The sequence below is a fragment of the Pipistrellus hanaki genome, assembly GCF_964339955.1.
Source record: "Pipistrellus hanaki genome assembly, chromosome: 6".
In the NCBI taxonomy this organism is placed as follows: Eukaryota; Metazoa; Chordata; class Mammalia; order Chiroptera; family Vespertilionidae; genus Pipistrellus; species Pipistrellus hanaki.
The window spans coordinates 65,546,252-65,563,484 of NC_140508.1; the positions used below are offsets into that span (position 1 = coordinate 65,546,252).

Below are 17,233 nucleotides of genomic sequence, written 5' to 3' on the forward strand. Positions count from 1 at the left end.
GGGTGTTCAGGAGGCAGCTGATCAGTGTTTCTCTTTCATCGGTGTTTCTAGCTCTCTATCCTTCTCCCTTCCTCCCTGTAAAAAATCAGTAAGATATATGTTTTTTAAAATAAATGAAAATTATGTTTAAAAAGCATATAGTGCATAAGATAGTGAAAAGTGATGAGAAGAATAAAGCCAGGAAGGGAAGTCAGCTGGGAAAGGGTTGGCGAGGGGAGAGCTGTTATGTGGTGTAGAGCAGCCTCACTGAGAAGACCGGAAGGGAGCCGGTCAAGGGGATTCCTTGGGGAAGAGCATTCAGGCAGAGGGAACAGTGGGTGGGAGGCCCTGAGGCAGGAGCAGGCTCACAGAGCAGCCAAGAGGCCTGGCTGGCAGAGCAGTGGGAGCGTGGGGACCAGGAGGGAGGGAGGTCTGAGAGGTAACGGGGTGGTGGAAGGGTGGACACGCAGGACCTCGGAACCAGGGAGAGGACTGGGCTTTCTGACTGAGTTGGGTCCCAGTAGAGAACACTGAACGGAGGAAGAACATCCTCAGACATGTGTCTTGATACCACTCCTCTGGCCATTATATGAACAGACTAAAGGGGTGTAATAGAGCGGGCACGACAGTGAGGAGTCTTAATGGTCCAGGCAGGAGAGGTACCCAGCGGGGAGTCTACTGCGATGGTCCAGGCAGATGGCGGCGGCTCAGACACGAGTGGGGAAAAGGGAGTCAGGTGCAGCATGTGGAAGGTGGAGCTGATGAGACGTGCTGATGGGTCGGATGTGGGGTGGGAGAGATTTTGACCCAGGCGCCTGCTAGGAGGGATTCTCTGCGTATGGAGCTGGGGAGAGCTGTGGTGGGGACCCGGTCAATCGCAGGTGCCTGTGACCGGCCAGAAGGAGCTATCCAGGGAGCCAGCCTTCAGAGTCGGACGTTCTGGGTGGGCCTGGGCCTGGGCCAGGGAAGTGTGGGGATTGTATGCAGATGGTTTGCCTGTTTGGGCTTTCCTGGGCCCAAAACCCTCACAAGGTCCTCGGAGGGAGGTCTGTGACCCTAAACACTGCAGGCCCTTGGCCTGAAGGGCTGCTAGTAGGAGAGACTGGCTCTGAGAGAAAGACCAGGGAGGGCTCCTGGCTGGGCACTTGTTTTCCATTTCCATCTGTGAGCACAAGGAAGCCACACCCTGCGCTGCAGACTGATATCCCGGAGCCCATTCACCATCGCAGGCCTGGGCGCTCTACAGGGGCCAAGCGGCCAGACGCCCGGGACAGGTGCCCAGATTCCGGACACCGGGTCGGAGGTCACTTCCAGCTCGGCCTCTCGGAGAAACGCGCTCCTGGCACGGAGCCGCTGCTCGCTGGGGCTGGAAAAACATGTCCAGGCAGATACCTCGGGAAGAGGAGGCTCCCTTGGACCCACCCCGGTGCTCAACTTGCCAAGCACATTCCTGCAAGACTTCTTCCCCTCCCCCCCCCCCCCCCCCAATTCAGCAGCCCTTGGCAAATTGCTTCAGTTCTGGAAGCTAAGTACATCGGATTAAGCTCGGCTGCATGTAAAAGGAAATATAAAATAGCAATGGCTTAAACAAGATAGGCGTTTGCTTCTCACTCACATAAAAATATCTGGAAGTGCCAAAACCGATTTGGCTCAGTGGATAGAGCGTCGGTCTGCAGACTGAAAGATCACAGGTTCGATTCTGGTCAAGGGCATGTACATTGGTTGTGGGCACATCCCCAGTAGGGGGTATGCAGGAGGCAGCTGTTTGATGTTTCTCTCTCATCGATGTTTCTAGTTCTCTATCCCTCTCTCCCTTCCTCTCTGTAAAAAATCAATAAAATATATTAAAAAAATAAAATAAAAATATCTGGAAGTTGGCAGTTCGGGGCTGGCATGGTGGCTTCCAGGCTATCTGCGACCCCAGCTCCTTCCCTCCTCTCTGTGCCACCATGCTTCTCGCCTGGCTTCCATTTCCAAGGCATCCTCGTGGTTCAGAATGGCTGCTGGAGCTCCGTCTGTCACAGCCATATCCCAGGCAACAAGAAGAAAGACGCAGAAGAGCAAAAGGGTGGACCTTCCAGTGGAGTCAGCTTCTTTGAAGGACCTCATCTTGGACATCACATGCAACGCGGGCAGAGTTTATGAGCCCTGTCGTCTCAGGAAAAAAAAAAAATGGGGCACACAAGAAATTTGGGTTGTCCACGTGGTAGTGCAGCACCCATGGTGAGTTAGTAGCATTGGGGGCACACACACACCCCCAAGACTGAGGGGATGAGAGGAGCGAATGGACTGGAAACGAGAGACACCTGCCAGGAGCTGTCCCCCTCCGTCGACACCGCAGGATCCGTACCCCCATCTCCGCTCATCCCTCCCTGATCTCCCAGGCCCTGCCTTGGCCACCCCCAGCCCAAAGCCAGAGAGCAGAGTCCCCTGTGGGCACCGCTCCGGGTCCGCTCCCCGACGGAAGAGCCGGGCAGAGGGAGGATCCGGAAGGCAGTGAGGACCACTCCCACGTGGAGCTGCAGGAGAGGCTCGGAGGGCTAGTTTCCTAGCTAAGGGCATCGAAGATTAAAACCGGGGCCTGTGGAGGGGAGGGGAAACAGATTTCCGTGGGTTGCCCAGGGTCATGGCCACAGTGAGATCAAGAGCAAGTGTCCCGGGGAGGGCAGCACCGCTAGCAGGGGCCGTGTGGTCATGGGATGGGGGCTGCACGTGAGGAGGAGTCATTCCTGTGGAAACGGGGTGGGGGGGGCACCTGGGGCAGAAGGAGAAGGGTAGGAGACGTGTGGCAGGAAGGACAGCCGGCGGGACCTGGGGGTGAGCAGGAGAATGCCGGGGGTGAGGGCAAGAGAAAGCCACTGGGATGTTCTGAGCGGGCCACGTGCACATGACTCATGTTTTCAGCGGTCCCTCCGGCGAGCGCAGAATCGGGGAGACCAGCTGTCCACGCGGGAGAGGATGGGGGCTCTCGGAGGGAGAGGGGTGGAGGGAGCAGGCCCTGTCCCCAAGGCCTGGCAGACAGAGCTTATTGATGGATTGCAAGTGGGAAGGGGGCGAAGGATGACTCCCGGGTTTTTGGCTGAGCTGCTGGGCAGATGGCGGTGCCATTTACAGAGACGGGAGGCTGGGGGAGGAGGAGCGGGTTTCCAGGCTTACGACTGGCACTGGCCCGCTGTGCCAACCTCACCCACCAGGCCAGGGGCTCGGGGACCGGCTGTGTGCAGCCCACCCTGGAAAACGGGCACCGCAGGCTGGAGATGCCTCGTGGGGAACGAAGGGCGTTGGAGAATTACAAGTGAAGGAACATTTCTGGTGGGGCTTCGCGGAGGGGAGGGGACCAGTGGTTGTCATTTATGACCAGGGTGACCTGCCCTTTCCCGCGGTCCCTCTGCCGCCTCCTCTCTCTCCACGAAGAACGACCTCATCAGAATGTTCTCCCTGAGCCTCCTGCAGCCAGAGCCAGAGCCGGCAGAAGGCAGAGGAGGAAAAATGAACCTCTTGATCTCTCTGACAGCCCAGTGTTCATTAATGAAATTCCAATGCCGCCTCTTCGACATCTGCTTAATTCATTAGGAACCAACTCCGAGCGCTAGCTTTTCATGGCTGAAGACAGAAACTGCATCCGACTTTTATTTTGTAATATCCGGGAACCAGGAATGGTTTCCCCTTTGCCACCGTTGTGAGGAAACCTCGTTGGTGAAGCAGGTCCCAGGGATCCAGTGTCGTCATTCTGAATTGGTGCCAACAGACAACAGTGAGCCCATTCCAGCCCGGCAAACAGCGGAGTCCTCGGCTCCAGATGTGGACTCGGTGGCTGCTGTTGGTCTCTCCCCGCCCCCGCGGAACCCCCTACCCCCACCCCCTGCCTTTCTCTCACCCTCCTGCCAGGGACAGAGCTGCTTGGTTGGGGTCTGATGGCTCCTAAGAGGTGTCCCTTGGGCAGGCAGCTCACCATCTGATGCAATGACTGTGGGCATTCGGGGGCCACTGGAGGGCCAGATGAGGGCTGCCACGTGGGTTCCAGTCCCTGGGTGGGCATAGTGGCTGGAGGATGGTGCAGGGCACAGAGTCCTTCTCACCTATGGCCTCAGCTCAGGGACCTTCACCCCCCTGCCTGTGCAGGGCAAGGCTGTCTGTTCCAGCCTTTACCCTGACCCACAGCCTGGTCCTCCTCCTCCCTCTTCAAGCTGTCCTCCGGGGGTCTCTGGGCCACAGTAAGCGTTGCTTTGTCGGTTTACTTAGCTGGTCCCTTCAGCTGGAATAGAACCAGCCAAAGGTTGCACACTCGGTGCCCACAGGGCCGGGCAGGTGTTGCAGGTGAAGGAAGTGGGCACGGTGAGGACCAGGGAGAACCGGACGGGGCCCTTCCAAAGCCAGCTCGGCTGAAATGCCCCTCTTGGCCCATCAAGGCCAGATCTTTGTATTTTTTTTAAGCAAAGGGTGAGAGCTGGATCGATGTTAAATCTCCCAATTAAAAATACAAGGTTAGCCATTAACTCAAACTTTTAAACACTTTCGAACAGCCTGAAAAACCAAACACACGTGCAGATGAGATTCTGTCCAGAGGCCCCCGTGGGGTAACTGGGTTTGCACTGTAATTGGGAGCCGCAGCAATTAGAATTTCCCAAAGCTCGCATGCATGGAGTGCTTGCTGCGTGCCAAGCACTGAACTACAGACTTCACCTGTGTCTCTCTCTCAGCGTGGATTCTGCCACAGCCCAGGTGAGAGGTGATGATCTGTAGACACAGGCTTTGTTTTTCCTCGGGTCCCGCCCTCAGTGCTTCCCCAAGGAGGACCTCACACCCCAGGCCTGACCACTTCCATGGATTTTTAAGAAAACAGGCATGGGAAGCCTTCATCTCTTTAGCTACCCATCAAAGCAGTGCCCTTGCCATCAGGGTTGGGGCTATCGGAGGCTGTCCGGGAGGGGGTACAGGGTGCATCTGCTCCCAGCTGGCACAGGCCTCTAGGGCAGAACACGGATGTGAGCCCCCTAAGCCCCAGGAAGGGCAAAAATGGGGTCATGTTTTGAATCATGAGAGCCTCCCCCCACCCCCCGCACCTGCCAAGTTCCCATAGGTAGCAATTCCTCTAGAAACCGGTTCGGCTCAGTGGACAGAGCGTCGGTCTGCAGACTGAAAGGTCCCAGGTTCCATTCCGGTCAAGGGCATGTGTACCTTGGTTGCGGGCACATCCCCAGTAAGGGATGTGCAGGAGGCAGCTGATCAATGTCTCTCTCTCATCGATGTTTCATTAACTCAGTGGCTCCTAAAATCCCCAGGGAATTCACAAGGTCACCTCAGGCAAACACTTGATTTTGCTACTTAAGAACTTATTTTGATGGACATCCAAACGTGTGTCCTTAGCACATCCAACCCAGAATTTCCCAGGAGCTTGGATGGAGAGCCAAGTTTATTTTTCTTTAAAGTCCCTTTCAAGCAAAGTATAAACAATAGCACAGGCGGTGCATGGAGAGAACCGAAGAAAAGCCGCCCTGTGGGTAGGCCAGCGGATGTCCTGGGAGGGAATGCCAGGTCCCCGGCCGGGGGCGCGGGGTTTGGGCGCCCCCTCCAGGGCAGGGGCGGGCGCCCCAGGCCGCGAGGGTCCCGGAGCGGTGCAAGGTGACCTCACCCTGGCCGGCGCGGCGGGAAGGCGCGGTCACGGAAAGAAGCGGAGCCTGTTTCTGTCTGCGTGCCCCGGGTTTGTGTTGGACGGCGCGCGTTTTGGTTGGCCGGCGCGGCCTCGTGTAAAACACCGAACACGGGCCTTTTCGTTTCTGTGTGGCCCTGTCTTCCCCGCGTCCCCTCCCACCGCAGCCGTCCGACCCCGTTAGGGCTGTGCCGTTCGGCCAGATGTTGGCGTGCTCCAGATGTGCTTTAATAAAGCAGCTTTAATAAGCAGGTTACTGTCCCCGGAGGAGGGGGGGTGGGGGCTTAGCGTGCAGCACGGCTGGTGCACAGACGCCCTGTGCTTCCCGGCGCTGGGAGAGTCTGCGTCCAGGGCGGACGGGCACCGCTCTCCCTCGGCCTGGCCTCCTGGCTGCGGCAGGGGCGAGTGCACCTGTGAATGCCTGGACCCAGACATTTTCATGTGTGTCTACACTAGGGGTGTCGAACTCAATCAGAGAAGGGGCCAAAATCTAAAATCCAGCCTAAATCGCGGGCCGAATGGTTTACTGAACAGTCATAAACTGACAATGTCATAAACTGACAGCGGAGTGCAGTGATGACAGCGCGGTGCGGGCCACATTGCAAGGCCTGGCGGGCTGGATTTGGCCCGCGGCCTTGTGTTTGACACATGTGGTCTACACGGTGTTACTCATCTTGGAATTTTTTTCCCCTGCCTCTCTCTAACATCAACAACAACAGAAAGAAATGAACATTTTTTTAAAATATATTTTATTGATTTTTTTTTTTTTTTTACAGAGATAAGAGAGATAGAGAGTTAGAAACATCAATGAGAGAGAAACATCCATCAGCTGCCTCCTGCACCCCCCCCACTGGGCATGTGCCCGCAACCAAGGCACATGCCCTTGACGGGAATCGAACTTGGGACCTTTCAGTCCACAGGCCGACACTCTATCCACTGAGCCAAACCGGTTTCGGCAGAAATGAACATGTTCAGTTCGCTGCCGTGGAGTCTTGCATGGTAGGGTCCTTATAGGTGTCTGACGAGGTCGGCCTTCCTTTATTCTTGTTGCCTCCAAGTCCTTAATGTCTACCTGGACATCTTTTTCAAAACAGATCACTTCTCTCAGTTCGTACGACGGGCAGGGGTGAGTGCACGCACGGGGAACAGCAGGTCCGAGCCGCTGGGCGCGCCCTCCTCCGAAATGAGTGGGATGGAGACATAAGCGCTTTGAGACCCCGGTTTCGTGCAGATCAAACATAAGAAACGGTTCTGCAGGCTGTTAGCTCTTTGCCGGCGCAGCACTCGGGCCGCTGAATTACTCACCGGGCGGCCTCCCTGCTCCGGGAGAGGGGCCTGAGGGTCAGGGGCGGCTTTGTCCTCTCTGCCGCCTCTGGAGCCGGAGCGAGGCTGCGATCTCATTACCAGCGGCTTCCTCCTTCGTTGTTTGGGAAGAGCCGGCAGAGGGTCGATTCTGCCTGGACTGCCCTAGATTTGCTTCCTCGAGAAATACTTACTGGGCACCCGCTGTGTGCCAGGCACAGTTCCGGGCGGGGCTGGGAGGCACAGTCGGGATCTGCAGCCCTCCGAGCTCTGGCCTCTGGGGTTGTAGGGGGGTGACAAGCAAGATAAATGTGTAAGAAGGATAACGGGTCAGAGTTGAAGATGTGAAACAAGGAAGAGGATATGAAATACGCGGGCAGCGGGTACAATTGTGGGTGTGGGGGGCAGGGAAGGCCTCGCGGAGAAGAGAACTTCCGAGTGGAGACAAGAAAGGGTGAGGGCACAGGCCGAGGGGGAACCGGGCAGGAGGAACAGCATGGCAAAGGCTCCGGGCGGGCCTGAGCCTGGCTGCAGAATAGCGGGGCGGGGCGGGGCGGGGCGGGCGCTGGGGCCCGCAGGGCCTGTGGGTGGCCGTGGGGCCTCTGTTCTCGGGTGAGTGGGAGCGATAGAGGATGCTGGTGGGGAGGGGGCTGGCACTTTGGCGGCTCCATAGGGAATGAACAGAGTCCGGTCAGGAAGCAGTTGACCTAATCCAGAGGAAAGAGGGTGAGCTCCATCCCAGCGAGGAGCCACGGGGCTCTGCTGTGGATAGACCTTGAAGCACAGCAGGCGTTGCTGATGGATTAGATGTGGGGGGGTAGCCACGATGGTTTCCTAAGTAACCGGAGGCAGAGGGAGGGGCTGCCGGAGGAGCCGTGCGGGGACGGGCAGTGGGAGCTCAGCGTTGGGAGTGTGGCCCCCAAGGTGTCCATGGGCACCTCTTCGAGGTGGCCTCAGCGGGTAGACCGTTCTGGGCTGCACCCAGCCGGTGTGTGCCACACACCGCCGGCCCCTTGCCAAATCGATGTGCCACCTGTACTCTTATTTACCTATTTTTAATTTTTTTAAAAAAAATAGAACAGGATCCCACAGCCCTGAGCGAGAGAAGCTTGCTTTCCTTGCCCCAAATGGAAGGAAAGTAGAACACGTGATCCAGTGTCAGCTAATTCTGCTGCCCTGGAGCCCCGCGCAGCGGCCGTCCCCCTGTCAGAGCAGAAGGCGCAGGGTACGGAGACTCCCCTGAGCTCCCCGGGAGTGAGAGGAGCCACTCCCAGCACGGGCGTCCCCGCGGCTGGTGCTGGGACCCTGGGCCCCTCTCACGCCAAGCTCACCTCCGGGATGACCAGGAGGCCGGATGTGCCACAGTCCAGGGACTGTTCTGGGCCTTGCTCCAGCCAAGCGTTGTCCAAGTGCACGGAGACCTCTGGCACTTCCTTATACAGTGTCACCGCCTCCCACGGGACATCGCTGAATGTTTCCTCATGCGACACCCAGCACCCATCTCTCCCCTCAGACAAGCCCGGGTCTCAGTCCTCACATCCACTCCCCCAGCTCTGAACTCCCTGCACCGATCCTTCTTCAGTTAGACCATGTATGCCATGTGCCCAGCACAACGTACACAACCAACTCTCAGCCAGTGACACCTCGTTAACAATAAGCATGGTGTCTGTTGACACAGACACGGCCCTCTCCCCCACAAACAGGTTGGAGCCGATCAACAGCTAAGTTACTTACATTAGGAATTGCAAAACCAAGGCCTCCAGGCACCAGGCGGGTAACGTGTGTGAGGCTACAGAGAGTGCTGGGGAGTGCGGCCAACCAGAGGGCATGTGATCTGTTCGGTACTGTTGAAAGTTAAATGTTTTAAACCCACTGCCCAGCACCCACATGCACAGGGCATCCCCGGACACACACTAGCGTGGGCTCCTGGGTTATAAGGAAACCCACAGTAAGATGACTTTTTGGTTATTGTAGCTGATATCTACGGAGCATCCATTATGTGCCAGGCACTGTGCTAGGCTTGGGAATATGACAGTGAACAAAGTAGGCCCTTTTTGTTTAGGTTTTTTGGGTTTGTTTTTTTTTTCCTAATTGATTTTAGAGAGGAAGGGAGATGGAGAGAATGATCGTTGAGAGAAACATAGATCAGCTGCCTCCTGCACGCCCCCTACTGGGGATCAAGCCCACAACCCGGGCATGTGCCCTGAGTTGAACCGGCTTGGGACTATGCTCAACCAACTGAGCCACACCATGCAGAACAGGCCCAAACCCCGCCCCCATGGAGCTGCTCCTGTGGGAGCCACGGGCAGTGTGCAAACAAGGAAATGGCTTTCGGTTCAGGGAAGGCCTCTGGGAGGCCTGGTGTTTGGCCAGTTCCTTGAAGGAGGCCAGGAGGGAGTTCCCAGGAGGAGGGCACTTCTCTGGCAAAAGCCATGAGGTGTGAGTGTGGCCGATACTCAAGCTTGGCTTCCAGGACATAGCCTTGATATCTTCGTTTGTGGTAAAACTCCAAGGTGGAAGGAACGGATTGGCCAGCAGAAGGCGGCCTGGGGCTGGTGAGGCCCCAGGGCTCTGCCAGACCCTGAGACGGGGACTCTGAGATCCCCATGCTCCGTCGCGCCATCGGTTTCAGCCAGTGAGCACCAGCTGGTGGAGGGAGGCCTCAGCTCACCCCCTGCACCCCCTTCAGAGGAAAACATCACGCCTGGTGGAAAGCCTATTATTGTCCACCCGTTGCAGCTGCGACCCCTGGGGACTTCCTACAAGGGCATGTGACCTCGATACAGATGACCACACAGTTCCGGGCCTGACGGCTCCTGTTCAGACACAGAGCCGGTCCTTTCCTCCCCCCTCCGGGAGCAACCTTGGCCCAGAGGCTCGGGAAGCACACCTGGCTCCGGGAGGGTGTCCCTTATTAAACCGCCCATGCACCGGGCGTGAAAGGGCAGGCGCTGCTGTTTTCCTGTCATCCGGGGAGTTTTACAGAGCACCAGTGATACATGCCTGCAGGGGCAGGGGGGAGGGAGGAGTAGACAGCACCTGGATGCCCTAGAACTCTCAGTCCAGGGGAGGAGGCAGATCATAACCAAGCAAAGCAGGAAAACACCATTTCAGCTGGAGGTAGATGCTAAGAGGACATGTCCACTGGTGTGGCAGGAAGTCAGCAGCGTGGGGCTCCTTCAGGTGGGGACGAGGTGACTTGGATGCGGAGGTGGCCTCTAAGCTGAGCTCTGAATAATGGGGGACAAACCGACCAAAGTGAAATCTCAGAAAAAATCTCAGGCAGAGGCGATGGCAAGTGCAAAGGTCCTGGGGCAGAGATGAGCTGGAGCATGGGAGAAGCAGTGAGGAGGCCAGTGCAGCCAGGCTGAGCAAGGAGGAGGAGGAGATAAGGTCGGACAAACACTGTAAGTGGGTTGAGGGGGCAGGGGGAGGACAGGTCTCGAAGAGTCTTAGGACACAGGCAGAAATTGGCTTTTTTTGTGTGTGCAATGAGAAATTATTGGGTGTTTTAAGCATGCAGACATAGGATCTGTGTTTGCGTCAGGGAAGCTCCGGCTCCGTTTCTTTCTGTGTTTGGCAGAAGGGCGGGTGAGAGCTATGCAGATCCCCTTTTCATCCTCAGCCTGTAGGGACAGAGCGCTGAGGGGTCTGATGGTTGCGGTCAGGCCTCTAGGGAATTCTCGGTGACTGGGTCCAGCAGCTCCCCAGCCAGAACCGCAAATGCCGTGTAGATGCTCTATCACGTTCCTGCTGCTGTCCTCACAGACTTTCACAAACTGGGTGGCTTAACACAACAAAAACGGACTCTCTCAGTTCTGGAGACAGACGTTAGCAATGAGGCTGCCAGCAGGGCTGTTCCTCCGAAGGCTCCGGGGAAGGGTCCTTCCCGGCTCTTTCGGCCTCTGGAGGCTCCAGACATCCGTGGCCTATAGATGCATCCCTCTGCTCCTGCCTCCATCTCCACGGGGCCCTTCGCTCTCTGTCTGCCTCTTCCTGCTCCTGCCTCTTGTAAGGACGCTTGTCATTGGAATGAGGGCCCACCCGGGTAATCCAGGACGGTTACACCTCCAGGTCCTTATGGGGTCTGCAAAGACCCTTTTCCCAAATCAGGTCCCATTCACAGGTTTCAGGGCTTAGGACATGGGTGCGAATTAGAGAACATGCCATCGTGCAGTCCTGCAGCCCCTAAGGACAGCAGGCAAAAGGAAAAGAACGGCGATGGCCCTAGAGGAAGAGAAATCCCGCCATCTCCGTGAAAGCTGCGGAGTGATGGGGTACCCGCCATGGAGTGCAGTATGCACCCCCTCTTCACGCACTGACTGAGCACCGCGGGGCTGGCACACACCGTGGGGCTCTGAGGCGTGAGCCCAGAGCAGGGGCGTCTCGGGGAATGCGAAAGGTGCCCACACTCGCAGTTTCCCTCTCTCCCTGCGTGTCCGAGTCCGCGGAGAGCCTCCCTGGGAAGCAAGAAGAGGCATGACGGGAGCCGCTGCGCCCAGAGATGTGTAATTAAGTCCTAATAACACACTCCGCACGTGTAATGAGAGCTCGAGGGGATCGGAAACCAGAGCGAGTCCAGAGGGCACTAAAGAGGCTCCGCTGGTGGCTTAGCTCCGGGGGGAGGTGGCTGGTGCCGAGCATTCCGGCTGAGAAGCGTTCAGAGGTGAGCCAGGGGGGCGGCGTCACCAGGTTTCAGGAAGAGCAGACAATTCTTGGGAAGGTCCCAAACAAAGCAAAGTGTAGTCTTCCCTCGGTTTACATAATAGTTGCTTCAAAAAAAAAAAAAAAAAAAAAAAAAAAAAAAAAAAAAATTTAATCCATGTATATGAATACCCTGCAAAAAAAAAAAAAAATCTTCTGTTTCTGTGTCAGACAGAGTTCCATTCGAGGCTCAGGTAACTTACACACAGGTTGTTACCTGCCCCTCGTAACGCCCAGGAGGCCTGGGGACCAGGGTGCCTCCTCCTGGGGAAGGTCCATCCCACAATGCCCTGCTGGCCGCGGGCCCCACGTGCCAGGTGTACCCATCCGTCCCGGGAGGTTTCCAAAACGCACTCCCCTCCCCGGGAAGGGGGGTGCCCTCCGGCTGAGCGGCCCTGATTGTCTCGCGCCCTCCCGGGGGCCTGGTTCGGACCCCGGGCGGCGCCTCACCTCCCGCTCTGCTTGCAGGCTCCATGCAGGTGATGAACAAGACGCGGCGCATCATGGAGCAGGGCGGCGCACACTTCGTCAACGCCTTCGTCACCACGCCCATGTGCTGCCCCTCGCGGTCCTCCATCCTCACCGGCAAGTACGTGCACAACCACAACACCTACACCAACAACGAGAACTGCTCCTCGCCCTCCTGGCAGGCGCAGCACGAGAGCCGCACCTTCGCCGTGTACCTCAACAGCACGGGCTACCGGACAGGTGAGGGCCTGGGGCGGCCAGGGGGCCGGGCGGGCGGGGCCTCGAGGCATGGCCGGCGGCCTGGCCTCGGAGCGTGGCTCTCCGTGGTGCCCCTGCACCGAGGGGCCACCCCAGATGACCTTGGCTAATGCGTGGACAACTTCCTTCTCATTGGAAAGTTGTGCGTTTATTTCTCTATGCGTTAGAGTGCTCTGCCCATAGTAGTGATAGAAAGTGACTTTTTCAAAGGATTTTGAACTAAAAAGAAAGCGAGGGGGGAAGAGGAGGGAGGGAGGATGCACTTAACATATGAGATAGAGCACAGAATATAGAGGGAAGCCAGAAATACCCGTGCATGAGTTTGTGGTCTCCGTCCATCCGAAAATGATGTTGCTAAAGCCATCCGAGACTGATGTATGAACTTTAGGCCCATGGTCGGCAAACTGCGGCTCGCCAGCCACATGCGGCTCTTTGGCCCCTTGAGTGTGGCTCTTCCACAAAATGCCACGGCCTGGGTGAGTCTATGTTGAAGAAGTGGCGTTAGAAGAAGTTTAAGTTTTAAAAAATTGGCCCTCCAAAGACATTTCCATCGTTGTCCTGTTGATATTTGGCTCTGTTGACGAATGAGTTTGCCGACCACTGCTTTAGACCATTAGCCTGGAAGAAGGTTCCAGAAGAACCCTGGGCTAGGGAACAGGGCTGACGCGGGTGTGAAGGATGGGGAGGAGTGTGTGTGGGGGTTGTGTGGCTGCTGTGGAACGGCCCAGAAGTCGGCACGGCGAGGGACTGTTGGCCCACCGTTGGCTTCTGCCCTCCCCGTGTGGCATCCTGGTGAGAGGAGCGAGGCCTCCCCGGGACCTTGGAGGAGGTGCTGTGGTGGGTTCTGAAGACTCACCTCCCAGCCGGTTGCCTGAGGCAGAGACACAATCACAGTCACTCACCTCCGGCACCCTTGTACAATCCTCCCGGCTCAGTTAATTCGGTTTGCTTTAATGAATAATAAATACTCCCCCCCTTGGCTCCTTAGCCGAGGCTGTTGTGAAATCAGATCCTGCGGCGTGCATATGGCAACCTCAGGAAGCCATGTGCCAGGGAGCAGGCGATGGCTGGGCGAAGACCATGCCTCCCTCAGCTCAGGTCACAGCTTCCACCAGTTCCAGGGCGTGGCTGCGGGGACCCGTTGGGCTGGGGAGTGAGCTGGTGAGGTGTGGGGTCCCCCCCAGAATGTGGGTTCTGCTGAGAGTGCTGGAAAGGCCTCGATCCCACACACATGACCATGTAGCTCCTTGGTGTGTGTGTGTGTGTGTGTGTGTGTGTGTGTGTGTAACACCAAGGATCACCATGCAGGTGTTGTGGGGACCTGGATGTAGATGGAGGCAGCAGGACAGGGGGCACCTGCCCCTCGAGTCCAGAAGCAGCGGGTCCTCGAATAGCAATGTCTCATTTTGGGTCATTTCATTAAAACCTTGGTGATGCCAAAACCGGTTTGGCTCAGTGGATAGAGCGTTGGTCTTTGGACTGAAGGGTCCCAGATTTGATTCCGGTCAAGGGCATGTGCCTTGGTTGCGGGCACATCCCCAGTAGGGGGTGTGCAGGAGGCAGCTGGTCGGTGTTTCTCTCTCATCGATGTTTCTAGCTCTCTATCCCTCTCTCTTCCTCTCTGTAAAAAAATCAATAAAACATATTAAAAATAAGTAAGTAAAAAAGTAAATAAAACCTTGGTGAGCTGCCATGGGAGCATAACTCTGTTTATATCGATCAGGCTGTGGTAGAATTGGTTGCATGACACATTATTTCCCTTAACATTGCAGAACCTATCAAGGGCGTTCGTTAAGTGCGAACTACTTTAATTATAGCCGGTTTGTGGTAAGGGTTGCCAGCCTTCAGATATTTCTGCTCTGAATTTTTTTTTGCTGAAATTTGCTGATTTAAAAAATGTTGGCAAAACTCCATGTAAACCGTGGGCCAAACCAAACACGTCTGAGGACCGAGTGCGGCTCACAGACCCCCTTTCACAGCCCCTGGCTGAGAGGCCTGTGTGGGGGCCGTGGGCTCTGGAAGCCAAAGAACAGGGAGGCCCCTAAACGTGTGCTCAGCTCCCCTCATTTGACAGCCAGGACAAGGGCAGCCCAGAAAAGAGCTTTTCAGGGTTGTTACCTGCACTCATAAAATGACGTGCTTGCGGCTTACTCGACATGGAAACGAGACCACGGGAATTTGAAGGGAGTGTGGAACCTGCCCTCGTCCAATTGAAAGGAAGCGGGGACTCTTCCCCTCCCCACGTGGGAGTCTGTGCTTGTTTCTCAGTAAATGTCCACCTTTTACTCTAAAAAAATCTTTCTTGGAAGGAAACACGCATCTTGCGATACGTGGGGGCTCGCCGTGGGAGCCAACGCCGAGCGATCCAGAATCGTACAGCTGGCACACAGGAAGGAACCGTCTCCTGAGAATATTCTTCAAAACTGATTCCCCAAACGTATCCTTAAATTTACACAAATCACCAAAGAGCTATTTCCCCTCAGAACGGATTTCATCAGAGTGTGTTTAATTATATCCTCAGTGAGGACTGGAAGCATGTCAAATGTAAATTTCTCTACACAGAACATTTATGGTTTAAAAAAACAAAAAAACTGTCACCAAAAATTTTATTTGTTATATTTAGAATGCTCCTCTATATAAGGAACCCCATTCCAACCTGACTTTCAGAACTAAGGATCCTGAAATTCTCTTTACTTTGTTCTGATATGCCCCAAGTCATTGCATAACAAGGGCTGTGTCCCCTATATGCTTTCCCTCTTTGCCCTGGCAGCTAGGAAGCTCGCATTTGAGTTTTATGTTAAGTTTGCTGCTCCATATGAAAACATTTAAAGCTACTATCACCTAATATTCATTATGTTGGCCATTGTTATTTGGTTGAGGAAAATGACAAAAAAAAAAAAAAAAAAACATAAATTCAAAATTCCTCTTAGGTTAATTTGATTTCACTTTAGAAAATATAACTTTTTAGTCCCCTCCCAAAACCAATGGTTAATTGTTCTTGCTGGGTCTTCAGACACATTAAATCCTGCATTCTGTAGGTGTGTGGGCAGCTGGCTGAGTTGGGTTTAATTTTGTGTGTGAGAGATCTAAGGTAGCAACTGTTGGTTATTCTCTCAGTTATCAGTCTGTGCTGCTTTGGCCGGCCTGCCCCACTCAAAGTCATGGATTGATCAGCAATTCAACCACTTCCATTTTTTATTGAGATATAAACGGACATATAACTGAGATGTAATTAACATGCATTAGTTTCAGGTGTACAGCATAATGATTCGATATTTATATATATTGCAAAATGATAACCACAATACGTCTAGTTAGCACCTGTTGCCATATGTGGTTACAAGATTTTTTGTGAGGGGTGAGAACTTTTAATATCTACTCTCTCAGTTTTCCAGTACTCGGTCCGGCATTATTAACTGTAGTCACCATGCTACATATTACATCCTCAAGGCTGTGCCTTTGACCCATTTCACCCACTCCCTAACCCCCTACCTTTGGCAACCACCAAGCTATTCTCTGTATCTGCGAGCTCAACTACCGTACTTTTTAGATTCCACATGTAAGTGATATCCTATGGTAATAGTCTTTCTCTGTCTGACTTATTTCACTTAGCATAATGCCCTCAACTTCCATCCATCTTGTCTCAAATGGCAAAATTTTCTCCTTTTTATGGCTGAACAATATTCTATTGTGTGTGTGTGTCTTTATCCATTCATCCGTTGGCGGACACATGTTGTTTCCATGTCTTGGGTAAATAATGCTGCAGCGAACACAGGGTGCCTATATCTTTGTGAGGTTGTGTTTTCGTTTTCTTTGGATAACTGCTCAAAAGTGGGATTGCTGGAGCATATGGTAGTTCTATTGTTAATTTTTTGAAGAACTGCCATAGGGTTCTGTTTTTCCATAGTGGCTGCGCCAATTTACATTCCCAAAAACAGTGCAAAGGGTTCTTTTTACTCCACGTCCTTGCTTGTTATTTCCTGTCTTTTTGATGGCCATCCCAGCAGGTGTGAGGTGCTGCCTCACTAGGGTTTTACATTTCCCTGGTGGTTAATGAGATGGAGCCCCTTTTCACGTACCTGTTGGCCATCTGTACATTTTCTTCAGAAAAAAAACAAAACACATCTATTCAGATCCCCTGCCCATTTTTTAATGAGAATGTTTGTTTTTTTTGCTATTGAGTTGTGTGAGTTCTTTGGATGTTAACCCATTAGCATATATAGGATTTGTAAGTCTTTCCTCCCATCCAATAGGTTGCCTTTCCATTTTGTTAATGGTTTCCTTTGCTGCATAGAAGCTTTTTTATTTGATGTAGTCTCATTTTTTGCTGTTATTGCCTTTGCTTTTGGTGTGAAATTTAAAAAAAAAAAATCATCATCACCAAGACTGATGTCAAGTTATGGTTTCAGATCTTACGTTCAAGTCTTTAATCTATTTTGGGTTATAAGATAGTGGTCTGGTTTCATTATTTTGCATGTGGCTGTCCAGTTTTCCTAACATCATTTATTAAAGAGATTTTCCTTTCCCCATTACATATTCCTGGTTCCATTGTCATAAATTAATTGGCCATAAATGTGTGGGTAACTTCTGGGCTGTCTGTTCTGTTCCACTGATCTATGTCCCTGTTTTCATTATTGTAACTGTGTAATAGACAAGGTGGGGCAACTGTAAACCTACTTTTGCCCCACCCTGTATTTGGAACTCAAGGCATAATGCTTCCAGCTTTGGTCTTCTTAAGATTGCTTTGGCCATTCAAAGTCTGTTGTGGTTGCAACAAATTTTAGGATTGTTTGTTCTATTTCTGTGAAAAATGTCATTAGAATTTTGATAGGTATTGCATTGAATCTGTAGATCACTTTGGGTAGTATGTAC

The 17,233-nt window shown here is 53.8% G+C and overlaps 1 protein-coding gene across 2 annotated transcripts in view; it reads left to right on the forward strand.

The window, feature by feature from the left end:
* The window catches only part of SULF2 (sulfatase 2), an 85,039-nt gene that overhangs the window by 29,705 nt on the left and 38,101 nt on the right, over positions 1-17,233 (forward strand). For both annotated transcript variants that reach the window (XM_084887488.1, XM_084887487.1), the window contains exon 3: positions 12,104-12,343. In XM_084887488.1, coding sequence (XP_084743614.1) covers positions 12,104-12,343 — 240 coding nt within the window. The remainder of the gene's footprint in view (positions 1-12,103; positions 12,344-17,233) is intronic.